General features: G+C 38.9%; 1 protein-coding gene across 1 annotated transcript in view; it reads right to left on the bottom strand.

Annotated features, from left to right (window-relative positions):
* LOC122813947 (zinc finger protein 85-like) overlaps positions 1-26784 on the bottom strand; it is a 269454-nt gene that overhangs the window by 237472 nt on the left and 5198 nt on the right. Inside the window, exon 2 of the mRNA XM_044086492.1 lies at positions 4211-4306. Coding sequence (XP_043942427.1) covers positions 4211-4306 — 96 coding nt within the window. The remainder of the gene's footprint in view (positions 1-4210; positions 4307-26784) is intronic.

Here is a 26784-nt window from a genome sequence, read left to right as displayed (position 1 = left end):
ATACTCTTACAGTGACAGCTTTAATGTTTAAGGTTTGCTTCTGAGCACAAATATGGATAACCTTTCATTCTCCATTTACCTAATGTATAGTTTCAACTGAATTAATAATTTGTCAATGACCACACTAAAGTTTGGTACAAAATGAAAACCTTTTTCAAATAAAGACACACCACTCTCAGGTAGGGATGTGTTCAACAAATAAAACCATTAGACCCAGCATGCCTTAACATGGAAATAAAAGTGGTGGACAGCTGGTTGGGTTAGTTAGGATTTCAGTATAAAGAATTTGATTAAGGGAGAGACTAGGGGAATGTCCAACAAATCATGTCCACCATATGACAATATGTGGTAGATGTAAATATTGCAGACTTATTCACAAAGGTTCAGATCTGTGAGTTCAGGGGTTCTATCACAGCCTGGTATGTGTAGGTATATGTAACTGTGATACCACCTATGTAGTTTACATAGCCACATATAGCTCATGTAAAGCAGTAAGAGTAGGTAAATGTAACTGTGATACCACCTATGTAGTTTACGTAGCCACATGTAGCTGATGTACAGCAGTAATAGTAGGTAAATGTAACTGTGATATCACCTATGTAGTTTACATAGCCACATGTAGCTCATGTACAGCAGTAACAGTAGGTAAATGTAACTGTGATATCACCTATGTAGTTTACATAGCCACATGTAGCTCATGTACAGCAGTAAGAGTAGTTAAATGTAACTGTGATACCACCAATGTAGTTTACATAGCCACATGTAGCTCATGTACAGCAGTAAGAGTAGGTAAATGTAACTGTGATACCACCTATGTAGTATACGTAGCCAAATGTAGCTCATGTACAGCAGTAAGAGTAGGTAAAGGTAACTGTGATATCACCTATGTAGTTTACGTAGCCACATGTAGCTCATGTACAGCAGCAACAGTAGGTAAATGTAACTGTGATACCACCTATGTAGTTTACATTGCCACATATAGCTCATGTACAGCAGTAACAGTAGGTAAATGTAACTGTGATACCACCTATGTAGTTTACATTGCCACATATAGCTCATGTACAGCAGCAAGAGTAGGTAAATGTAACTGTGATACCACCTATGTAGTTTACATTGCCACATATAGCTCATGTACAGCAGTAAGAGTAGGCCCAGAAACTGTATGAGGGAAAACCTGTATGATACTACAAACATCACTCCAAAAATGCCGTTTATAAGCACTTGGTCACTTGTAAGAATTTGAAGAAATTTATATTTTTGTAATTGACAAGAGTATTAGGTTCTTCAAGGGGAGGTGATTTACAAAATGTATTACAACTGAAACAACTGATTTGGCAATTGAGGCTTAAAGCTTGCCAGCCTCCAGCTCAATAACTCTGTCTGTTGAGAGTATATCTAAAATTAGGGCCAATAGACTGTAACAGTGATTGATAATAATTATCAATATTATTATCATTATTATTTTACATTGCCATATATGTTTTAATTGTACTTTGAATTACAGTCAAATTTTGGATGGATTGATACATGTATGTATAACTGGGTCCCCTACACATCACTGAATCACCACTTACCCGAAACCCACATGAATGAGCCGAGAACACCAACAGGAACAAACACCGACTGCTTGGAACACCGACTTGGAACTAACGGTAAATAACTGCTCAACCAGCATGTAGATCTTTGTCCCTTACCGCCACTGCAGTGTGATCTCAGAGTTGGAATATTTTGTTGGGGGGGGGGGGCACAGCCCCATGTGGGTGTGTTGTCTTTTGTTCCAGTTTACTGTTCCTCCTGGTTGGCCAACCGCTTACTTACCATTAGTTCTGAGTCAGTGTTCCAAGCGGCTGGTGTTTTGTTCCTGTGGGTGTTCTCGGCTCATTAATGTGGGTTTTAGATAAGTGGCAATTCAGTGATGTGTAGGGGATCCGTATAAATAAAATTTGTTTAACAGTTTTTTACCACACTGGTCTTTTTTTATTATGTTTATGATTAATTAAATAATCTAGATGAATGCTGATTAATGGAGAATTATTTATTTTGCTGGAAGGACCTGGCTGATGCAACGCTGATGAAGTTTCTGATGCTTATGGGGCAAAGGCACTTACTCTGCATTTTTTTTATCTGGCTCTGATGTTTTTGGTTGTGTTGTTGGTCAGCCTTCCCTGCTGAAATGAAGCTTTTTTGCATTATAAAAGTTGAGACCTTTTATTGGATTACAGTTACAACTGGAACTCAGTAGATTTCAGCTCCTAAGAAAGTGTGAAATAAACTGCATCTGATCTATAAAACATCCGCTGGATTCCATTATTTCAGTATGCACTGTTTTCCGCTCATCCATTGCCTAAGTGACAATTTCAAGTCCACCAGGTTCAGTAAGTATGGCCCTCCTTTGATAAAGCCAAACGGAGATAGAGCCTGTGTCTGGCGGTCTCCTATATCCTTGTTGATAACTACTATAATAATTCTTTCATGGCTTTGCAAATAAGACTAGTCAGACTATTAGATCTGCAGTTTTCAGGAGCTGTTAATGGTCTTTCCTTATGAAGGGAGACGACCACTGCAGTCCTCCGTTCATGTGGCATAAATGCTTTTTTAAGACTGCAATAAACTAATGACTTCAGGGGTCCTAATAAGTATTATTTTAGACTATTCAGGAGGCATCCTGGGATGTTATCAGGGCCCATTGAGGTACTGTCCTTGGCTTTAGTGAGTGCACCTAGTACATGTTCTTCAGTTATAATTTGAGGGATTATGTTTGACGGTATGTTTTGCAGAATGATTGGGGTATGTGGAACTGAATTTGTCTGCTAACAGGTTTTCTCATATATCACCAGGCTTGGTGAATGTGGCACCATTAGCCACCATTTCAGCTCACTGTAGTTGGCTGTCCTTGAGGTTTGTGACTTGTCTGTCGAAGGCCTTATGGTTATCTTTCATGTAGGATATCTTACCCTTAAAGTTGGTTTTGCTTAACCTAATTAACCTTCTCAGTTTCCTATTTACTGAAATAAGACGGAGTGATTTTTTATGGAAAATACACTTTCTGATTTTTACCATTTTTTCCCTTTCGTTATATATCCTGTTTAAACTGGGATGCCACCATGGCAGTTTTTTTCTGAAGCTATTCCTGGGCTTATGTCTTGTAGGTACAGCAGCCTCTATGCAGCTATTGACATGGATGTACAGAGTTTCTGAGAGCAATTCATCATTGGCTATTGTGTTCTCTAGGTTTGGAGGAGCATTGAATTTTGACAAACCATCACTGAATAACAGCTAATTTGTCATGGAATAGTTCATAATAGCTACTGTTCTTTAATGGAATTATGAAGTTGATTTTTACTTTGACGAAGATAGTTTAATGGTCAAACCTTATTGGGAAGGAGACATTAGGGGGTGCAGCATTCTCTCATATTTAATAGCATGATGTCCAGTATGTTGGAGCTTCTAGTGGGCATATTTAGTATTTGGTCAAGGGTTTTTGTATTTATGAATTCCAGGAACCTCTGTGCCTGCAGATCTGAGGCTGTTTAGGATTCAGAGTCTATAAAGGAGTAATTAAAGTCTCCCATGAGCAGAGTATTAGGTTCAACAGTAATTGTTTCCAATAGGTCCGCATATGAATTGGGAGCGTTTTGGGACAGGAGGCTGACCTACAGCTGGCTAGGATATGGAATAAGATTTTGTCAGTTGTGATCTGCACCTGAAGGTCCTCCAGCACGTCATCTTGTCTGACCACCCTAGAGTTGTGCTTATTATTAGTGTACATTGAGTGCACTGAGATAACTCCGCCTTTAGCCCTTGTCTCTGCAGCTATGGGTCTGAAAGCATGGAAGGCACTGAAGCCTTGCACTGTTGGGGTATTCTCTGCCACTTTAAACAACGTCTCTGTAACTGCACAGAAGTCTATATTCAAGTGAGAGGAGGACTTGGAGGTTGTGTACTTATTTATTTATTTTTTAATTTAGGCTCCTGGCATTGAGCAGTAACACCTTGAGGTTCTGTTGAGCTGATTATTCTATGTTGGTAGGTTTGCCAATTTGGGATTGTCTAAAAAAAGGCACTACTGTATCAATAACTGTTAAACACACATGCCACAAAAATTATTTTTTAAATAATATGAGGCAAATACAAACCAGACGCCACTGGGCATTTCCCATAGCTACTTGTATTTAAGAGCTCTACAAACAAAATACAGTCAGTTACGTACATGCGTGACTTTGAGTTCCTTCTCACTCTTCTTTCGTACATTTCTTAAAGCACCAACTTTGGATCTGATGGATGACAAGGCTCTTTTAACTTTGTCCTACAGGCAAAAAAAAAAAAGAGAGAGAAAGAAGAAAGCATAAGAAACAAGAATCTGAGATGCAAAAATATCATGATTACTTCTGCATACATAGACAGTAATTAAACTTATTATTTTGAAAAGAATATTCACACAAACAGATATACAAATAGCATGGTTACTTTAATACATATCAATACTGAATACACCGTTATTTGTTTTCTGAACTATATAAGTGAGTATGGAAATGGCACATCCTTAAATTTTATTTTTAAAAGGTAGTGGAAATACAATGAAAATGGCAGTAGGCGCTCTAGCATGGTGTGATTAGAAAACTATAAAATGCAGTCGTACTCCGAAATAATACTGGGAAGGGGTGACAGTCCCCATGGCCATCGGTTTTGTTTTCTAAAGACACAATGAAAACGCTAACAACCCCACATCCACTTTCCTCAGAATCTCACGAACAATGTCTTATGTCTCTGCTAGGCAGTCAGAATTACAACAATTTTATTTTACTCTCTGGTAAGTAAAGTTGTTCAAGAGTGCATGTATCTTTCTGTCTGCTGCCTCTTCAAATTCAGACTGTACACCAAAAAAAAAAAAAAAACCAAAACAAGTAAGATAAAAACAAGAAAGATAACATACACATATACAATTATAAACACAAGTTTGTTTTTGTCTTTGGCTATTTTAAAATACTGGGAGCCCACAGACACGTATCTCAGTCTGTCAAAATATGTACTAACTCAAAAAATCTCACAAAAGTGCCGGAATAGGAAAAATCACCCTTACCTGTACATTCATACAATTATACGTCTCTCCTCAAAAAATAAAAGCATACAGCTATCCAAAAATTAATATTAAACCACAACTTGCCAAAACACCTACCTTCAACTAAATGCAACATAATCCAACAAAAGAAAACCTGATCGCCTAACACAAAACTTACAAAAATAAATGACAATAAAATGGGAATTTAACTCCAAAACCCAAGAAAGGTCAGGCTCCTATTTTACTCTACTAAACTGTGACTTAACCAACATGAATTCATATGCATGTTTCCCATTTACTTACGTGGGTTACATCCATTCCCCAAGTCTCTGTTGAACAGGGCTGCATTCATTCCCCAAGACTCTGCTGATCACGGCTGCATTCACTCAGAAAGCCTCAGCTAAACAGGGATTTAAGTTATATGTATAGGATTTTATGGCTGGACTTGAGTGTCTTTTTTCCCCACTAGCAGTTGAACGAAACTGTAATCTTTCTTTTCTTATGATGAAAGTGCATTTATTTGACTTACTTTACTATTTAGTGGTGTTATAATAATATTCATAGGAAGTTCAAGGCCCCCCTGAGTCTTGCAACTATTACCCCTTGCTAGTTCCTGCTCTATACTACACCTCCCAAAGGGCTTGGCCAGTCAAGCCTGGGGTGAAGTTATGAATAGCAAACAGCCATCTAATTATCCAGGTCTTATTTGAAAAAAGTTAGTGTGATTCCTGATTGCTCAGAACAGAAAATTTAGTTGACTACACAGATGGTCAATAGATGTGTGAGACAACATAGTTCTAAGGTTGTGAAATATACCCTTTCCCCGACATTGCGCAACGTCAGAGTTAATATATATAATTGACAGGGGATGTAATGGGGCTTGCCCTTCTGCAAAAATCAGTGTTGATACCGTTTTTTTTTTTTTTAATTTTGGTTTTGCATGCACTGAAAGGTTTGCGCGGCACATGCATAGTAGCTGAACCAATTTCCTATTCTCAAGTCCTGTTTCTCCGCTTCCTCCATTTTTGTCTGTTATCATCCTGTCTAGGACAATAAATACAAATTTGTTAAATCTGATACACAACTGTGCATGTTTATTTAGTGCATTTCTGGGATTTTTTTTAACATTACTTTCATTGATGTAACCACATTTTTTCTTCACATTTAATAGTTTTTACCTCATTTTTAAAATAGATCTTCAAACCTTATTTTTATACTCTACCTGCCTCTTACAAATAAAGAGGGCCTTCCTTAAACCAATTATTTCCATTTATTTTCAAAGTGGACAAATACTTCCCATTTAAAATTTATCACCTTTGACCATTGATCAGTCAACAGTATAAGATGGAATTACTGATATGTCATAGAAATTGGGGGTACAAACCCTTTTTTTCCAGGTTACGTAAATTGAAAATGGCTTGGAAACCTAAATAGACTACCTGACAATATGTAATATCATCCCATAGTCCCTGGAGATGACCATGCTCAGGACATAGAACAAATTACCAAACAAAAGTGGTTGCAGCACTGAGCCCTGCAGGACACTACAGACACCCTAACATTCTCTGACAGTACTCCTGCCACCCACACCCTCTGCACTCTTTTAGCCAATTAGATTTATTAGTTTTATATTTCAGCTGTACTTTTAGAGTTTATTATTACTGAGACAGCTAGTATCACATTTTGTCAGTAATGCAATTTGCTCATTAAGCAGGCATGGTCTGGGTTTTGTTTTACTTTTTATTTTCTTATGTATTGTTCTAATAAGACTGTATTTAATGTTTTGTGGGTTAAATTTAGATGGCCAGTGTATATTGTTTTACAGGTTTTCAGTTTCTGTGTGTGGACTTTGTAGGCGCAATGTATAAAATTACTTTTCTACATAGCAATGAATGAAAAAAGTGGTCCATTATTCAGTTTTTTTTTTACATTTATTTTTGTTTATATTTTTTATTTTTCTAATTTCTGACCATCAACCTTACTATCACGTAATCCCCTTCCACCTGTGGGTGAGAGCAGATTGCATAATCTGTTATGCATACAGCCATTGGGGATTTCCCCTTGAATGGCCTTAATTCCATCCCCGGTGGCTGACATGGACACCAATATCATTGCAGGAGCACTGTATGCTCTCCCCATGCATTGTGCATGCTTAAAACAAACCCTAAAACCACCATCACCAGCTAGATATCTTGAAGACAGCATCTCCTGGTTGGACAGTCAGTGTGAACATGCAAGCCTCCACTTATACTGAAGCAATCAGATGATCGGGAGCACAATTTCCCCCCTCCCCAGGATGGACAAACCAGCATAAGCTGCACACGGCCACACTCCCTTACCAGGTTCTTCCACAACCAGGAACTGTTAACTGGCGCTCTGGGTTGTCATCAGGTCTGTTCCTCTGTGCCACACAGATGGGTTATTAGTTTATATTTTTGTTAAACTAATTGCAAGTTTTTGGTTTTAGTGGTGACTGTCTTATACGGACTAAAATCCTTTGCTGAATGTCAGTGTGTATGATTTCTAAATGCAGCGTGTGAACTTTTACTTTAGCTTATAATGAGCAGTACAAATACATAAGATTTAAGATAGTTTTATTAGCTTTAATGAGATCCCAGTATAGATACATACATACTGAAACATAGTCCCTGAGTGTTGACAAAAAATGATCTACATACTGTACACACTTGAGTTTTTATCACACCTTTCATCTGCTGTGTTGGGATGGAACTAGGAATGATCACACACACACACACACACACACACACACACACACACACACACACACACACACACACACCACATGCGCACACACAATCTGAGCGCATAACAAGGTATGTAAAATGTTGTCAATGCACATCTAAAATGGGTAGCTGAAATTTGAAGGACCAATAACTAGAATACTTACTATTACTGAAGGTTACTACTCTCAGAATACATACTATTACTGATGGTTAGTACTCTCAGAATACTTACTATTACTGAAGTTTACTACTTTTTGCCCAAATATGCAGGTTGAATTTCTTATTGATTTTCTGTGACAGAGACCAGTGTGACAATCCTGGCATCATCAGCACTTTTTTCCACTCAGACTATTGCACTCAATGGAGTAGTGGCCACGAAAACATTAAACCAAAAGGGACCCAGAATTTAACCTAGAGGTATGCTTGTGTAAAGTGTGAACAGGTTAGATGTACCATTCTTAAACCTAACAAAGGTTTCTCAGTTCCATAGCCACGTGTCTATTCATTTGATGATATAAAGGTTAACCTTGAATGATAATTGAATATGGAACTGAATCAAATGCCTTTCCAGATCTCAAAAGAGGATATCTGATCAATTTAAAGATATATACTTTGTAGTACTTTAACTCATTTAAGTGCAGTAACTAATAAAACAACTTATTTATATAACAAGCGTACTACACGTTATGGCTTACAGCTTTTACTGTACAAGTTTTTGTTACAGATACAGATGATGATTCTCCCTTTACCTCCATACTAAGTTCCTACAATTACCCAGAACAATGTTCAGTTTACAGTCCTTTTATGCAGTTCTTGTCATGCACTTTAGATCCGGTTTATCTTCGGATGTTTTTTCCTTGCTGACTTTTCAATGAAGCATCTGTGAGGAAGCATATCCTGTTGACTTGTGAGGAAGTGTGCAGTACTTGTCTCTCAGGATTATTTTTTAGAATTTTTGCTGATTCTGTGATGAAGCATGTCTATTAATAGAGGTTTTGTGAGGAAACATATCCTGTTGTTTTGTGAGGAAGTGTGCCGTATTTGTCTCTCAGGATTATTTTTCAGAATTTCTGCTGATTCTGTGATGAAGCATGTCTATTAACAGATGTTCCTCTGCGGAAACATCCTGTTGATTTGTAAGGAAGTGAGCAGTATTTGTCTCAGGATTATTTTTCAGAATTTCTGCTGATTCTGTAATGAAGCATGTCTATTAATAGATGTTTTGTGAGGGAAACATATCCTGTTGATTTGTGAGGAAGTGTACAGCATTTGTCTCTCAGGAATATTTTTCAGAATTTCTGCTGATTCTGTGAAGAAGCATGTCTATTAATAGATGTTTTGTGAGGAAACATATCCTGTTGATTTGTGAGGAAGTATGCAGTATTTGTCTCTCAAGATTATTTTTCAGAATTTCTGCTGATTCTGTGATGAAGCATGTCCATTAAACAGATGTTCCTTGTTTTTCACCACACAGTATGGACACCAGTTTTACAATGCTACGCTGTATTCCTACACCTAAGCAAATGTTTTAGTTATAACTTGATTAGCCCTTTAAACTTATTCTAACAATATCCAGTGACAGCCTAGCACCAATGGCTTCAATCACTGGTGTGTTAATACTGACTAGAGTAGTAGTACATAAAATGTGCCAGGTTTTCAGAAACATTTCTAGAGAACCTTCTCAAAGTATCTCTCCACAATACTTGTAAGGCAGACAAGTCTGTGTTTACAATGGTCACCTGCATCCACTCCCTTAAACATGGGTGCAATAGTAGCTTTTTCCCAAAGATGGAGCACATTGTCATTGCACATGGCAAGTCAAAATAAGTGCTTTAAGCAAGTTCTTATACAGTCCTTGATTCAAATCATAATGAAGCCCTTTGAATTCATCTGTGTCTCCAATATAATAATATCTCTTGTTATTTAGACAGACTACCACCAACTCATTCTTAATTATGGACACCCATATTAATGTCCGCTCTGATAAAAAAACACTAAAAAAGTATCAGACTTTTTTATCAGTGATAGTTGTACCAATGTCCTTGTGTTTAATGGTATAATGTCATTATAATTACTATCCCTACGGCTTCCTATAGGTTTATACAAATCTTTTTTGTTCACCAACATAATTAGCTAAATCCTACTCATTATTCTGTTTCTGTCTCTACGTGACATAAATTTACCATAGAATCAAATTTAAACAAGCCTATTTGTCATGATGGTAACAGTGTAATTTTTCTTTGTCTGATGCTTACATACTATTACAACATGGTTTTAAATAAGACCCTCTGTTTTAGTATAAATATCCCATGACTCTTCCCGTTGACAGCCTCTTCATATTTTTTGCCAAGCCTCGCTGCCAGCTCATTCTTAATTTCCTCCTACTTAATCTTATAGCATTTCCTCATGGGGTTATAATCTGCCCTTTTGTGATCATTATCAAACTATACTGACCACTGTATACTAATTTGGTCAGAGGAACCTAACTGGCATTGTGGACTTCTGTTAGACATTTTTACATTACAAATGATGAAACAGTACTGAATACATTTTTTCTCTCATTTCGAAGTCTACAGTCTACTGATAACCAATTTAGAATAAGGATGGAAGCAACTCCCTCCTGTGAAGTTTTATGAATGTATAAATTACCCAACAATCCTAGGGAGGATTTAGGTCACTGCATATAAGGGCGCTGACACTTTTTAAAGTCCTTTATGAACTGTCAGTTCATTTGATAACTTAACAGAGAAACAAAACTAACTGCTATTGTACTATAAAGACACACCCCTCACGTGATCTATTTTCCCAGGGTTATGATATTTAGTTTATCCAGTTATAGAATGTACTTGCTGAATCTCTTCTCAGTAAATACAGCTGCATCGATTTCTACTCATTCTATTACTTTTCAACAAAAACTGTAACTCTATAGTAACTTTCAGCTTTATAAACTGGTTAGGGGTGTTTTCAAGAGATTTGATCTCACTCACTATAACAGCCCCTTGTGTTTTGTTCCCTCATTGCTCAAAAACAATTTGTCAGCACAAAAAAAATTATTTTTTACAAGTAAAAATGTACCGTAAATGTATTTATTTCTATTTTTGGATCAATCTTTTTGCCATGCTGCTTAGGTATCAAGAGAGTCTTAAGTTGTTGTCAATGTGTGCACAAACTGGTAATAGGTTACCAAAAATGCAACAGCAAATCCCTTACTGCTCCTGCAGTTAAAAATTTCAGTAACATACCCCAAACCTTTCTATGTTATTAGTTTTCCCCAAATCCCCACTTTCCTCTACCATTATGACCCTATTGTATTTGATTTTATCTTTATTCAGCTTAAAAACTGTGGATCTTATGTCCTTCATACTATATCCCCTCAAACCTCTAATGCTGCAAGTTGGATGTCCACCCATGGCAGAATGTTTCAGAGACCTTGAAGAATAATTCCTTCTATTACTAGTAATGGACTGGTTTAATTTTACCAGTATGATGACAGGAATTCCAGACAACCAAGACGTTTGCTTTCTGTACTGGTAACTATCAGAGGAAGACCTCTGTGCAGTATCAGCTGGATATTGTATACCAGAATCTGTCTGCTGCCCCCCCCCCCTTGTACTTACCTCCTTTTATTGGTTATAGTACAGTGTTGAGACAGTTCTGCTTTGTCTCACTTAAAGTTAGATGGCACACTTACACTGAGAGCAACTCTTTTGGAATCTAGCCCACAGTGTCATACAGCCTGTTCAGAGTACGGTATCACTACTACAGCTGTTGGTACTGTTTCAATACATGAACTGTACATGCCACCCTGTCTGATTTTGGGTAGTTGCAAAGGAGAACAGGTGAGTAGGAGTGTTGGATCTCTTATAAGCATACCCCACAAGTGTCCCAAATTTTGACTTAAACTTTTCCACTGACATACTACAATCCATAATGCTTTTTAAAAAAGGTGTTGAACTCTTATGAACAAATAATGACGCTCAGTGCAATTAAAGACTTCTTTTTTTTTCCTTCAGAAAATGAATGCTAATTCATGTAGTCTTATTTTTGTGAGCTTACTATACCAGTGGTATTGCTATTTTCAAAACTATCTGATTTGGAAGCTTTCTCCATGAGTCTGTTGCTGAGAGGATGAGAGATATGCTACAAGTATACAACTAAGACAAACTACATAAAACAATAGTAACAGAAAGTACCGGGTCACATCAGAGGCTCGGAAGATCATTATTAAGAGGAAACCAAGAAATATTTCATTGTTATGTAAAACTTGGCATTAAAATACCATAGTTCAGGTTGTACGATAACAGAACAATTATAGAAATATAACCACATGAGCAGCCAGAAATCATCTCAAATAGAATATTTTACAGTGCACATTTTAAGCAATGGATTGATTGGCCTAAACTTGGGATTTATGTGTGCTTTTTTTTAAATAATTCCAGGAAAATGCTACTTAGAAGTGAAGGGACCTATGAGAGAACAGTTTTAGTGGCATACCAGGCTGTGATTTGATGTCAACTGTTAACTGATATCTCTGAAATGTCCAGAGTTTCACCTCATATTTTTGATCTGTTTTTCATAAAATTATGTTTCTTTCTGGCAAATCACTGCAAAATCACTGAGTACTGAAGTCAAACATAATGGTACATATTTGAATTTCAGACTTCATATCCTTCAGGAAATATATGTTAATGCAAAACCTATTATTCTACCAACTTTATAAGTTTGTAAGTTATTTTTAAGAAGTACCCCTATTTTTAGGCCTTTGTCCCCCATTACATGTGCCTTTACCTAGATTTCTTGGTCTAAGAGGTTGAGAGGCTTGATTGTCATACAAAATTGACTAATTAGTTGAATCTAGCCAAGCTGGAAATGTGAGACTTGAGATCACCGAAGGAGGGGACATGGAAAGAGCAACTTGGCCAGGAACTGAAACTTGCAAAATTGCTCTTTGTAAAAAGTATTTATCTCAGTAATTTATTGACACAGTCATTTATTGACAATTGACAGAGACCTGGTTCAAGGCTCCAAAGAGCACCCCTGCATTACCAGGCTATAATTCATACCACACCTTTCTGCCACCTAACCTGGACTGAAGCACTATAGGCGGAGGCGTGTCCATATTCATTAAGATATCCACACCTCCAGGCTAATGTATCCAAGTGCAACTAACTCTGGGCAAGACGACAATCCAAACTGTAGCTTGCTACAGACCCCCCCCCAGGATTCCCACTCCTCATTTCTTGATACACTGGAAAATATTAGGGTACAACCTAACACCCTAATAATGGGTGATTTCAACTACCCCACCATTAACTGGGAAAACTACTCACGTACCAACTCTTGTGCTCAACGTTTTCTGGAATTCATAAATTCCATTGCCTTAGATCAACGTATCCACACCCCCACCAGGGGCAGCAATATCCTAGATCTGGTCATTACCAACATGGGCAACTGGTGTTCCACACCAGAGGTCAATTCCTCGTTGGTCAGATCTGACCACAAGCAAATCACCCTAGACATCAACATCCCACCCCCACTCCCCCATTAGGGAAACCACCATAAAAAAATTTCTCCAAAACCAACTTCACGCTTCGTAACACAGAAGTGGCAAACTTCACGACACCCATGCTGATGGACAATAGACTGCTAAATCCTATACAACTGCACTTTATAAGCACTTACATGAGTACATGGATCGTGCAATCCCTATCAGAACTAAGATGCTATCCTCCAAAAAAAGGAAGCCAATCTAGTGGTCTCCTGCAATAAACAAACTCTACATTCGAAAAAAGAAACTGTTGCAAAAAAAAAAAGAGTAAAATACCATGACTGGAGGAACTCTGTGGTCAGCCTCAGTAAAAAGCTGAGATACCTCATAAAATCCTCCAAAGCTAGTTATGAAAACAAAATCGCCACTGATTCTAAAGACAACCACAAACCATTCTACAGCTATGTCAAGAAACTCAATGGCAACACTCAGATCTGCTCTGAGTTACAGCACAATGGCACTAAATATACCAAACCAACTGATATTGCCAACATACTGGCAGATAGGTTCAGTGCTAACTTTACTCCTCTCTCATCCCCTAAAGGACCCATCTCTATACCAGAAGAATGCAAAGTTCCTGTAATCATGGCTGCACAGGTAAAAAACACACTCTCCAAAGCCAAGAACACAGCATCCATGGGACCTGACAACATCCCAGGCTGCATTCTAAATGAACTGGCACCCCACTTAAGTACCATATTCAATCATAGCCTCACCTCAGGCTTTGTGCCCACTGAATGGTGCACAGCAACCGTTATCCCACTCCACAAAGGGGGAGCCACCACAGACCCCGGGAACTACCACCCCATTAGCCTGACGAGCCTGGTCTGCAACGCTATGGAACGTATCATCATGGAACTTATAAACAATGACATTGGTAATCTCCAAACTCTGGAGCTTACCCAGTTCGGGTTTGTAAAAGGCATATCATGTCTCCTAAACCTGACAGACTTCTTTGAAGTGGTCACCAAAGCCGTAGATGAGGGTAAGGTGGTTCACACAGCCTATCTAGATCTCGCCAAGGCTTTCGACACCATCCCCCACTCTGGAATTATAGATAAATGCACTAAACTAGGTATAAATCCCTATGTCACAAGATGGTTTGCCAACTGGCTCAGTGATAGAATCCACACTATGAAAGTAGCAGACTCTAAATTCAACTTCGGACCAGTGACAAATGGAGTACCACAGGGTTCAGACCTAGGTCCTCTCCTGTTTGGTATCTACTTCTCTGAAGTACAGGCTAACACAGAAGGTCTTTGGCTAACAAAGTTCGCAGATGACTGCAAACTAGGAGCCATAATCAAAACTCCTAATTATGTGGACATGCTACAAAAGGGCCTCACTGAGACAGATGCCTGGTGTCAAAGCCATGGCCTCAAGCTCAGTGACAAAAAGTGCACCGTCGTCCCCTCTGGTAAAAACTCTGTACCTATGAACTACCACATAGGCGGTAGTCTACTTAACACAGAAAGTGTGATAAGAGACCTTGGGACACAGGTGGACAGTAGTCTCTCCTTTGATAATCACATCGGCACAGTAGTCAGGAAATCCTTCTACGTGGCACACCTCATCACAAAAGGTTTCTCATCCAGGAAAAAAAGAGGTAATTGTTCCCCTCTATCATCACTCATTAGACCCATTATACAGTACAACGCCCTTATTGGTATGTACCTCACAACACATCTACAACAACTGGAAAGGCCACAGAAATACCTCACAGAGGATTACCGGCCTCAAACAGATGCCCTACGCAGACCGTCTCAAAAAACGTCAGCTTTACTCTGTTGCATATCGCCTACTCAGAGGCGATCTCTGCCTAACATACAAAGCTATGTCAAATGCAGAGCTGTTGGACATGCTCCATGTAAAGAAATCCCAATCCCTCTGAGCTACACATGCTAGAGGCCTAAATCTTGTCACCACAATAAACAGAACATGCTGGAGGATAGATTTCTGTCCCAGAGACTTCCCATACTCTGGAACAAGCTACCCATCTATATCAAACAAAGGTCCTCATTAGCACTCTTCAAGAAAAATCTTGATGATTGGATGGGAGACAGGAAATTCACCCCCATGGATCACTTCTGTGGCTCTGATTGATAGGGTTCACAGGAAAATAATTTTCTTGGGTGGCAAAAGCCAGGGTACCATTTGGCTAGGCTTACATAGGCCCTGGGTCAATAACCTAGTACCTACCTATGAACCTATGACACTTTTTCAAACTTCATTCAGAGAATGTTTTAGAGAATCAATTTTACAACTCAGTGAAGACCTGTCTTGAGATAGCTGGGATGCAATTTACTGGTTACAACCACATCTTATGATTACTTTTCATAGACTCCTTTATGCACAGTGCATCCTGAGACATGCTGATGGCATCCTTCAAGGAAGGAATGAGCAGAATGACTGAAAAATATCTTTTTGATGAAACAGAGTGGAGATGGTCTTTTTATTTATTTTATTTATTTAAATTTGTTGACCGGGAGTGTCCGACTGTTCGTAGGTCCATTTTCAGTGGAGGCTGGGGAGAAAAGCTCCACAGTAACATAAAGAGACAGTAGTTACATTGGATTACATAGCGATTACCAATTTAACTTAGCAATTACTTACAACATATTTACAGATGAAGAACATAGTACATCAGTAGACAACTAGAAACTTTATCTGTGAAGTACATAACAGACATTAACAAATGTTACAATGAGAAATTCCTGCTGTATAATCTGAGCTTGCTATAATCAAGGTAGTTAGTGGAGTGGAAAGATAAGTAGTGGTTGGATGGGGTGGATGATATTAGAGTCGGAGTTGCAAGGGCATAGCCAGCATGTTTTTAGGTGCGCTTTTAGTAAAGTTTTGAAGTGGGTGCATGATGGTACGGAGGTAATTGTGGGTGGGAGTGAGTTCCATAATTTGGCTATGGCGCAAGAGAATAGTGCTTCACCAGCAGAGTTATTGGCTTTAGTGATCTGCAAGTGATTTTTGTTGCTGGATCTTAGTGGTCAGGTGGTGTGATAGGGTTGGAGTAGATTCTGGAGGGATGGGACATTTAGTGGATAGTTTACTAGTTTGTGGGTGGGTGAGAGTTGATACCACTGAAGGAGGTGAGGGAGTTCAAGCCAGCCCAGTTCAGCAAGTGAGACACAGTGGTGACTACGGTAGGATGCCCCTGTGGCGAATTTGGCGATTTTGTTGTAGCAGGTCTCTAGCTTGTTTAGATCACATTGTCTTAGGTTGGTATATATTGGAGAGGCATAAAGTAGGGTGGAGATAAGGTAGGAATTTGCTATTGAAATCTTTGCTGCTTTGGTGAGAAATTGCTTATTTCTGTATAACGCTCTTTTTTTATGGTCATGGATATGTGAATGTCAAATTTTAGTTTATTGTCTATTTCCACTCATAGCAATTTGGTGTGTTCAGTTGGGTATATAGTGGTGTTGTCTTTTGCTGTGATGTTAAAGTGAGAGTTGTTTTGAGTATGTTTGGTGGGTTGGAAGATGAGTAGTTTAGTTTTGCTTGGGTTGAGTATTAATTGGGCATCGGTTAACCATGTTTCAACAGAGGAAAAGGCTTCCTGTGTGACTTTTTGCAGTTTTGGTAGTGACTGAGCTGAGCAGATGATGGTTGAGTCATCTGCGTATTGTATGAGTGTGCCATGTTTGGTGGCAGAGGCTAGATTATTGGTGTAAACAGAGAAGAGTAGGGATCCAAGGATGGATCCTTGGGGAACCCCTATAGAGACAGGTAGTTGGGGAGATATGTCATTCTGCCATACAATGGATTGTTGGCGGTCAGACAGGTAACTCTGAAACCAGTTGGTGACTGACTGTGAGAAGGATAGGTTATTGAGGACAGAGATAAGTTGTTTGTGTGGGATCATGTCAAATGCTTTAGATAGGTCTAGGAAAGTAGCAGAGGAGAGATAGCCATTGTTTTTATGCTGAAGGATAGTGTTAGTAAAGGAGAGTAAGGCATTGGTGGTGCTATGGTTTGGTCAGAAACAATGCTGAGTACTGGAAAGGAGGTTGTTAGTAAGGAGGTAGTCTGAGACCTGAGAGTGTATGCATCTCTCTAATATTTTGGAGAGTGGAGAGAGAATAGCTATGGGGCGGTAATTGGTTAGTTCTGCGGAGGGTCCGCCTTTGTGGAGGGGAATTATATGTGATACTTTCCACAGTGTGGGAACGTAACTTTCTGACAGAGATCAGTTAATCAAGATGGATACTGGGTAGGCCAGAGCATCAACTGCGATTTGTAGGTATTCACTTGGGAGGTTGTCTGCTGCTAATTTGGTGGGTTTAAGTTTAGTTAAGAGTTTTTTTATGTTGGAGGTAGGTACAGGAGAAAAAGAGAAGGCAGTGGGGAGATTACTAGTTGAAGGTGTGGGTTGGAGGGGGGGGGTTGTGTTGTTTAGCTAGTGATAGTATGGTTTGGGTGAAGTGTGTGTTAAATGAGGTAGCAATATTTTCTGAGGAGTGAGGGATGTTAGAAGGAGGGGTACCGACTTTACCTGGGTGGAGGATGGAGTTTATGGAGGACCAGAATTGTTTGGGACTGTGTTGTGAGGAGTCTAGGGCAGACTGGTACTATTGGAATTCGTCCTGTTTTGTTAGCTTTTTGACTCTATTGCGTAGTTCTAGGAATTTCTGTCTAGCTGAGGGGGTTTTGGTTTTGCGCCAGTGCTCCCAGGCTTTATCCCTGGTTTTCATTTCTGGCTTAGTGGTTTTCTGTAGCCATGGGGAGGGTTGTGCTTTGGTTCTGGAAAATCTTATGGGGGCATGGTAATTAAGGATGTTCAGGAAGGTAGTATTAAAAAATTCAACTGCGTCATCTAGACTGAGGTACTTTAGATGATGTCAGTTACATTCTTTGAGGGATGAGATGAATATGAGTGGGTTAAAATTTAGTTTTTTACGTATTTGATGGTAGATGACAGGTTTAGCTTGGTATAGGTATTTTTTAAGTAGGAATGTTGGGGAGTGATCACTGAGGCTATCTGATAAGCAGCCTGTTATATATGACTGGGGGCTCTTACTGACTAGTATCCAATTTGGGGTAGTGTGCTTGCTGGAGTTTTTATTTATCCTGGTTGGTGACTGGACTAGTTGGGTGAAGCCATGAAGGTGTACATGATGGGTTGGATTGTTGCCAGAACAGGATTGCCAGTCAATACTGAAATCACCTAAGATGATAGTTTCTTGGGGGAGATGGTGGGTAGACCAGCTGAGAAGGTTTTCTAGTGGAGGGATGTTTTGGCCAGGTGGGAAGTAGCATCCAATTATGTTGATGGTTTTGTTTTGGTTAATTTTGAGGTTGGTATATATTATTTCTTCATTGCCTATTTGTGCAGCTGATGATTTTAAGGTCTGGATGTTTAGATGCTGTTTAAATATTATAGCTACACCACCTCCTTTTTTGTTTAGCCCGTCTACTCTTAGTATGCCGTAACCTGTAGGGAGTATTTGCTCACTGGTAATGTGAGGTTTTAGCCAGGTTTCTGTCAGGATGACTATATATGGGGAGTACAAGTCAATGGTGGCATGGAGTTCATGGACTTTGTTGGATACACTTCTAATATTTAGGCTTAGTAGAAGGAAGTCACTTGGCTTTCTATTGGCTGTAATATGGGAGAAGTTGTGGTTTCTAGTCTGATTATGAGGATTGGGTTTGGAGATGGTAGGGCCAGGGTTGGGGTGGATGTCTCCACTTAGGGCTAGTTTTGATATTAATGAGATTATTAGTTTTCTCAGTTTTTGAATGTGTTTGTTTATAAGGGAAACTTTATGATTGTGCTCTGTGGGTAATATGTATGGTGGGAGGGTTACTATGTTAAGTTGTAGGGATGCTTTATGTTTGAGTAATATAGTTTGTAGAATATGTGGGGGGGTACATAGGGATGGCTCTTGAGTTGGTGGGAGGGGAGCTGAGTGAGGGTGAGACGAGTGGTGGTGTGAGTAGTAGTACAGTGGTAGTGGTTGAGTGGGGGAATGATGGAGCTTTGGTAGGATGTAAGATATGCAAGGAGAGTGCATGCAGTGAGCATAGGAAAGGTAAGCTTGTACATGTTAGTTGAGGAGGTGTGATAGTAGAGGGAATATGGAGGAGGTAGTGTTGGGTTAGCGCTGTGGTTGGCTATTGGAAAGATGGGAGGGGTTTGAGTGCAATAAAGGTGGGACCACTGGGGGTGGGAGGGAATAGGGGGCAGTGTGGGGAGCGAAGCGGGTAGAGACCCTGTTAGTTGCTTGTATGAGGGGGCTGGAAACAATCACAAAACAAAGACAAGTATGTTTTAAGAAACAATCACAATTGACCAAGGACTGCTCTGAAACTGTAAGTCATTTCTTAATTTCTCAGGTGGAAAAACAGGATAACCTTGTATCAGTAGGCTACTGTCGTCATAGTTTAAATTAACAAACACACAGTATTGATCAGTTATGGATACTATTTGCTAACAGAAGGGAATAAGAGAAAGTGGAAAATATGTGTGTGTGTGTGTGTGTGTGTGTGTGTGTGTGTGTGTGTGTGTGTGTGTGTGTGTGGTGGGGGGGCTGCTTACAAGCCAAAGCAGAGTGCTCTCCAGGGGAAAATGAATATTGGCTCAAACAGGTAGACACATACTCAAAGTTAACTGTAGCTGTTTGCAGACAGTTCAGACCCGGACTGCGCTTTTCTTATAAGAATGTTAAAGGTGGTACCGCAGTTGAATACATAAGAGTGGTGTTAGGTCTAGAAAAGAAGAGTACAGAGAGGAGTAAGCACTTTTGAGATGGTAAATATAGATTATAAAGATTATAAAAAACACACTGAGCAAATAGCTACCGCATGCAGGACAATGTCTTGAACCAACTACTTAGTATATGCAGATACTGAGCCAATTGGAAGAACATTAGAAAAAAAAAAAACAGACAATTATTTAGTCACAGATAAAAATATAGCGAGCAGCAATCTGTCATGGTTCTCTAATGTGATTCTGTCCACCAGTAACAGCACAATTAGAAAGAAATAATTAGACACTAGTATGAGCTGTCTACACACAACACAATTACATGAATAACATTAGTGAACAAGGTGCAGCTATGCAAACAGACCCTACATACTATTATACTAAAAACAACTTGGTGCATACAAAGTTGGTATCTTGGTGTCTTACAGGCAAAATGCTTCAATCTCTTTCATGGATCAGGTGAAGAAACACTGATAAAAGTATAACGTATAACGAGTGCTTGCCCCACCTAGTCAGTCCAGTTCCATATCTACAAGCCTAGACATCTACCTGGATTGACACCCATTTTCAGCAGTGGCCTAGGAGAAATGTTCCACAGTAATAACATGCATACACAAATGGCACAGCTATTTATCAGTCCTGGTTTACAGGGACAATATATATCAACAACTGTAGAACCAAGTGACAGTAGCATATGAAGTTCTGATATACATCAGAAGGAAGGTTAGGGCAACTTTAAGCAGTGTGTCTAGTATCAGATTTTGCAGCCTTCTTTACCAGACTGAATGTATGAAAACTGTAAAGGATTGTTTTGTATCAGTTTGGAAATAAAAGCAAATAACACATCCTAGTGAATGCACTACATATAACCTAACCAACAGATTAGTTCTTATTTTGTTCTCAACCTTTAATTTAGTCCTGTGCAGTTATGATGTATGTTACTGCTTCTTCAAGTATGGTTAATTACTCATTTATCACCTCTCAATGGAATATTACTTCCTAACACCACCTCTGAGCTATACACCTTGCATCTTTGACATATGAAAACAGGAGGACACAATGTAATCCGTTTTTATATGAGAACCACCTGCACTCTAATGATATCTTTAATGTACATAATTATTTCTGTCATGTCCCCTTTTGGCCTTCATTCTTCATGATTATACACAATAAGGTTCTGCAGTTTTAACTTAAAAGGCTTCTTGTGCAGATGATGCTCCATTCTGCTTTGTTATGAACTACTTAGATCCAGTCAATGCCTTCAGAAAGATATGACAACAGGAACTGCAGAGAGCACTCCACATGAGATCTCAGTGTATACACAGACCCTTTCCTCTGTGGCACCTCTATCCAGTCTATGCATTTATAATGAGGAGGTCTCTGGAACTGAACAGAATACTCTACTTAAGACATCATTGTCTATACAGAGACCTTCCTCTAATCTATGAGCTCAAGAACAGGAGATCTCCAGAACAACGCACAGGACTCTAGACAAATCTCGGATATCATTATCTATACAGAGATGCTCCTCTGAAATACCTTTATCCAATCTATAAGCTCAAGACGAGATCCCCAGAACAATGCATAGGACTCTACACTGATCTCGGATCTCACTATCTATATGGAGATGCTTCTCTGAAATACAGCTTTCCAATCTATGCACTCAGAATAAGAAAGCCCCCAGAAATGCACAATGCATAAGATCTCTGGCTATACACAGAGATAATACACTTCCTTATATTTCTTGGTGATGTCTATTCCTATACGTCCCTATACCACCCTTCCTTGCTGTTTTTTTTCTTACGTGTGTGCTTAACTTTAGAAAATCTGGAGCCAAGTTACAAAATAACACATCTCACTCACTTACGCCGAGAGCAGTTTTTTTTTAATCTGGTCTCTGGTGCAAGTCTGTTTCTAGATTGATTGCTCACATGGTCTTACACTGAAGTCAACCAGCGGGAGGAAAATAGTTTGGGATGTGGATCACACACAGCCTGGACAACCAGGAACAGAGCAAAAGGGCCATGGGAACAGCCAGAAAAATACTGGGGTGATTCTTTAAGGGGAAAGAATCCAGAAGCACAGATTTAATGCACCTACTCTATAAACGTAGGTCCCACCTTGAATGTTGTGCAAACTGGCAGCCAGGGATACCTAACTGTTGCATGAAGTTCAATCAAAGGTTGCAAGAAGACTGTCTGGTCTGGAAGGAAGAAAGTGTGAGCAGGGACTAGACATGCTGGGGTTCTTTTTGCTACAGACGAGAAGGCATAATACGGGTAAGTAAGATCACATCAAGATGTTAACAGAACACCCTGAACAGGTGAGAGAGAAAGGAGAGGACAGGACAGGCTATTTGCTGCAGACTGCAAGGACAAACAAGCTTCTTGTGTCTATGAAAATATTTCTAAACAAAGAGTTGTGAACCCACGTGGACTTTTTGAATGGATGGTGTAAAGTAAATTTATGGAGGAATTCAAGAGGACAAAGGATAGGAGAAGAAGGGATAGATAGAGACAAAATGTTAAATGCATTCAAAGTGCATGCTAGATGCACTGTTTCTTTCTTTCTGCCATGAATTAAATGTGAAGATTTTTCTTACAGTTGTGCAGCCTTTTCTAAAGTGCAATATTTGCATTTTTGCCTGATGTTAGACCATCCCTCCAATCCTGTCAAGCAGATCCTCACTGTTTTAAAACCTTTCCATGTAGTAGTTATGTTGCATATCATCAGCAGAAATAAATAAAAATAAAAACCTTTTCAATATTTTTGTACTGGTAGTGACAATAAATGTAGAAAAGGGTCAGGCACCCTACTGGACACCATAGTACCCATTTTAACTTTGTCTTTTAACCTGTGCCTAATCAGTGTTTTACCCAAACTGCCATCCTAAAACTCACCACAATCCTGTTTTGTCCACTAACCATCTGTGCGGTAACTTATCAAATGCCTTACTAAACTCTTAAGACAGACTGCCCACCATCCCCTTTCTGTTCTAATTTATTGATTATCCACAGATTTGATTGTTATGACTTTCCTATTTTGAATCCATGTTGTCCTGGTATATGTGCATCCTGTGAAAAGTTCCATAATTTTGAATCCATGTTGTCCTGGGATATGTACATCCTGTGAAATGTTCCATAAAACCTACACTCTGAACTAGTCACATTGTCTCCCTCCTAACCTCATTTTAACTGCAAAAGTCTGTGGTGCTGGAAACAGCTCTGTCACCTCACTCTACATTCACACAAAAATACTTCAGCTGAATATCTGAAAACAACACTGAATGGGCTGCACAATCCACAGTGGTAAAGACTCACATCCTTTTTAGTTTTAATTTGTACCTGAATATAGAACTTTATTTTTGCATTCACTACTGCTTTACAAAAGATAACAGCAATACCAACACGGTTATCTAACAGTGTAGTACCTCACGGGCGGTACTGCGCAGGTTAGGGCGTGTCCATATTGATTGGCATGTCAGCGCACATTTGAGTGACACTGAGCATTTCCCATTATGCCTGAATACTGTAATAACATTAACTGTAAACTTCAAATCACTATCTATAGTGACATCCAGGTTCTTAACTTGGTCAAAAGCTACAAAATTAGCTTTTAAACACTAATCTCATTCCTTGGACATTCCAGAAGTTTATTATTATGTATGTTTTGCATTAAGTGAATACTCCAGTCTTCCGTTTCTCCATTAGAGTACAGCAAATCCATGTTGTCTTGTATGAATATGTTAAAAAGAAAGTACCCCATTTTGGGGCCATGTGGTCCTCACAGATGAAAACTTATTGCATGTACAAATCTGTTTTGACAACTGAACAGTAAAATTATCAAACCAAATGTAGTGGAAGTCGTGCAATTACCAAATGTTCGCTTGACCACAATCTCACCATGCAATTAGTAGACATAATCCAGCAGACAGTTGTTTTACTCTCTCAACTATCTTACTCTATTCTTTCAAAATCTCATGGAAGCTGCCTCTGAATAATCTAGTCATTTCTCGGTGTGCAATGTTGTAAGGTGACCATAAAGAAGCCAAATATATATAAATATAACATATAGCCAAATAGTTGAGAATATGTTTGTTTATTTAGTACTATTCACATGTAGATAATTTGTATCAATGTACTCCTTCGTTTTCCATTTCCCACGTTATATTATTTTCGGTCATAAGGAGCTAAAGCTTATCTTGGCAAAGAATGAAAGCAAAGCACAGAACCAGTCCTGGATATTTCATCACAGGATGCACACAGAAATCATGATCATTGAAAATAAAATAGTAACACATTGTTATAATAATCGCACCAGAGTAACCGCTAATTTTATGTGTTTCACTTAACATTATTTAAAAGGAATGACCTGTTTACCATTCTCATGTCTTTTGCAATATATATAGGTAAATAAACTTGGTTGTGGCATTAAAAATCTGTCCGGTGTTTGAATTTCATGCGTCTTCTTTTTTTGGTGTAATGTTTACTATGTGAAATTGACCGATCGCAAACAAAGGCTTTTTATTACTTTGTTTTTGTGTTTTGTACATTCCGATGTCAATGAAATGCTTTTTACTGTTTTGTTTTATTAATCCGGTGTAAGCTACATGACAGCTAATTACTATTAACGTAGCTAGGTTACTTGTGGGCGTTTAGGGGAGAGGTTTGCTACTGCGCATCCTGCGAGGTACTACACTGTTAGATAACCACCAACACTTCACAGGCAAAAGAAAGCAGGTTAGTATAGCCAGTACAAGAATCCTACTAAAATTATTATTCATCAGACAACATCCCTTACCTTATACACACTGACTGCCTCATGCAGGAACACAAAACTGTGACATGAATGCCTGGGAACACACAGGACACAAATAAACATCTCATCCTCCTGGCAAAACAACTCCAATCTCCGTCTGTGCTCCCCACAGCACTGCTCTGTTCCCCAATTTGTAGCACACACGTTCTGCATCTCTTCTTTCTCTCTGCAGTCTTTTGCCAGTGTTTTGTTCCCTAGTTTCAGCCGTTTTGGTCTCTGCAACCTTTTATCCATATCAGACAGCAGGCAGTTCACTGCATACTCCTTCATAGGAACTTCCTGTTTATATCCAGCTCGGGTGGGTTTGTTGTTTTGTACCAAATTCTTTTAATCCAAGGTCTGCAGAAACAAGCTCAAACAGAATTACTGGAGTTTCAGACAAAATGAGCATGTAAACTAACATGCAAAGCCTAACTTACATGATGCAAAATCAATATCTGACTTCTTTCATTCTTCTTTCCTTCCTGCCTTTCTACCCCCCCCCTCCCAAACTTCATTTGTACAGCTAGCAAGTGAAGTGCATAGATAAGGAACAGCCTCCATTTAAAGGCACGGCGTCCCATTCAGCACTCTCCTTTCCCCAAGATTGTATGTGAGCTTGAATAGATAGAAACACATTTTTAATTCTGTATTGCCTAATGAGTTTAATTTTGACAGGATCAGAAACGTTCAAGAGAAAGAAGTCAGACAATAGTCACTTTATTACAATAAAATTAGACAATACATATAAAACAGCATAGTATAACCTAAATAAAGCAATCCATCACAGTATATCAAGAAATAACAGAATTAATACATCATTCTTGCCAACACTTCGACTGGAAAGCCCTGCTTCAGCCAGGCAGGAGTCTCTGTTGGAAAATGTCCCTGGGCAGTGCATTCACTTCACAGGTGAGGGTTGTCTAACCAAGCAGGAAGTCCAGTCTTTTAAAAGCTGTGTGTGTTGACATATACAGGATTAGCAAATATTATGCTGAAAAAAATGGAGCTTGTGCATAACCAAGAAGAAATATGAAAAACAAGTAATAAGTGATCTCAGTCCCATAGTTACATACAAAAATAGGGGAAAATACAGCATAAGGTATATTAATCCTTTACTATATCAATTTTCCTATACCAAGTCAGCAGTCAGCTCACTTACACTAAAGGTATACCTTTCGTATCCCATTCATATCACAAATTCAGACATATTTGATAAAATACCAAGAGAATTTTCACTTAGAAGTTAACTAACTAAACTAAATGGCTCATATCCTAAAGCTAGATATTTTAAGGAAATGCAAATATAAAATAAATGTTTTCTTATTCTCCTTTTCTCCTGCACTCCTATTTAATTTGCTTTACTTTCATTTACGTGTTCATTGGTAGGCACTACTAGGCTTGCAACCCAAATTCATACTATCCTCCCACAACACAGTCTGGTTAAGGACTTGCCCAAAGTCACGCAATGGGCAAATAATGGCTAAGGGAATCCAACCCTGTACCAAGGCTCACGGCTTTAACCCTGCTGTACTCTTTATTTAGTTATGTATTTCTTTACTGGTTACATACTCTAGTGGGAGAGACCATTCTCAGCCATTACTTGAGCCATGGGCATAGTTAACTTTAGCATAGCTGTACAGTAGTTACAAATCAGGTTATATAGTCTAGTGGGAGAGACCATTCTCAGCCATTACTTGAGCCATGGGCATAGTTAACTTTAGCATAGCTGTACAGTAGTTACAAATCAGGTTATATAGTCTAGTGGGAGAGACCATTCTCAGCCATTACTTGAGCCATGGGCATAGTTAATTTTAGCATAGCTGTACAGTAGTTACAAATCAGGTTATATAGTCTAGTGGGAGAGACCATTCTCAGCCATTACTTGAGCCATGGGCATAGTTAACTTTAG

The sequence above is a fragment of the Protopterus annectens genome, chromosome 10.part0 (assembly GCF_019279795.1).
Source record: "Protopterus annectens isolate FY-2018-M chromosome 10.part0, PAN1.0, whole genome shotgun sequence".
NCBI lineage: Eukaryota > Metazoa > Chordata > Ceratodontiformes > Protopteridae > Protopterus > Protopterus annectens.
The sequence above is the reverse complement of the archived record's forward strand: the minus strand, read 5'-3'. Positions and strand labels throughout refer to the sequence as shown.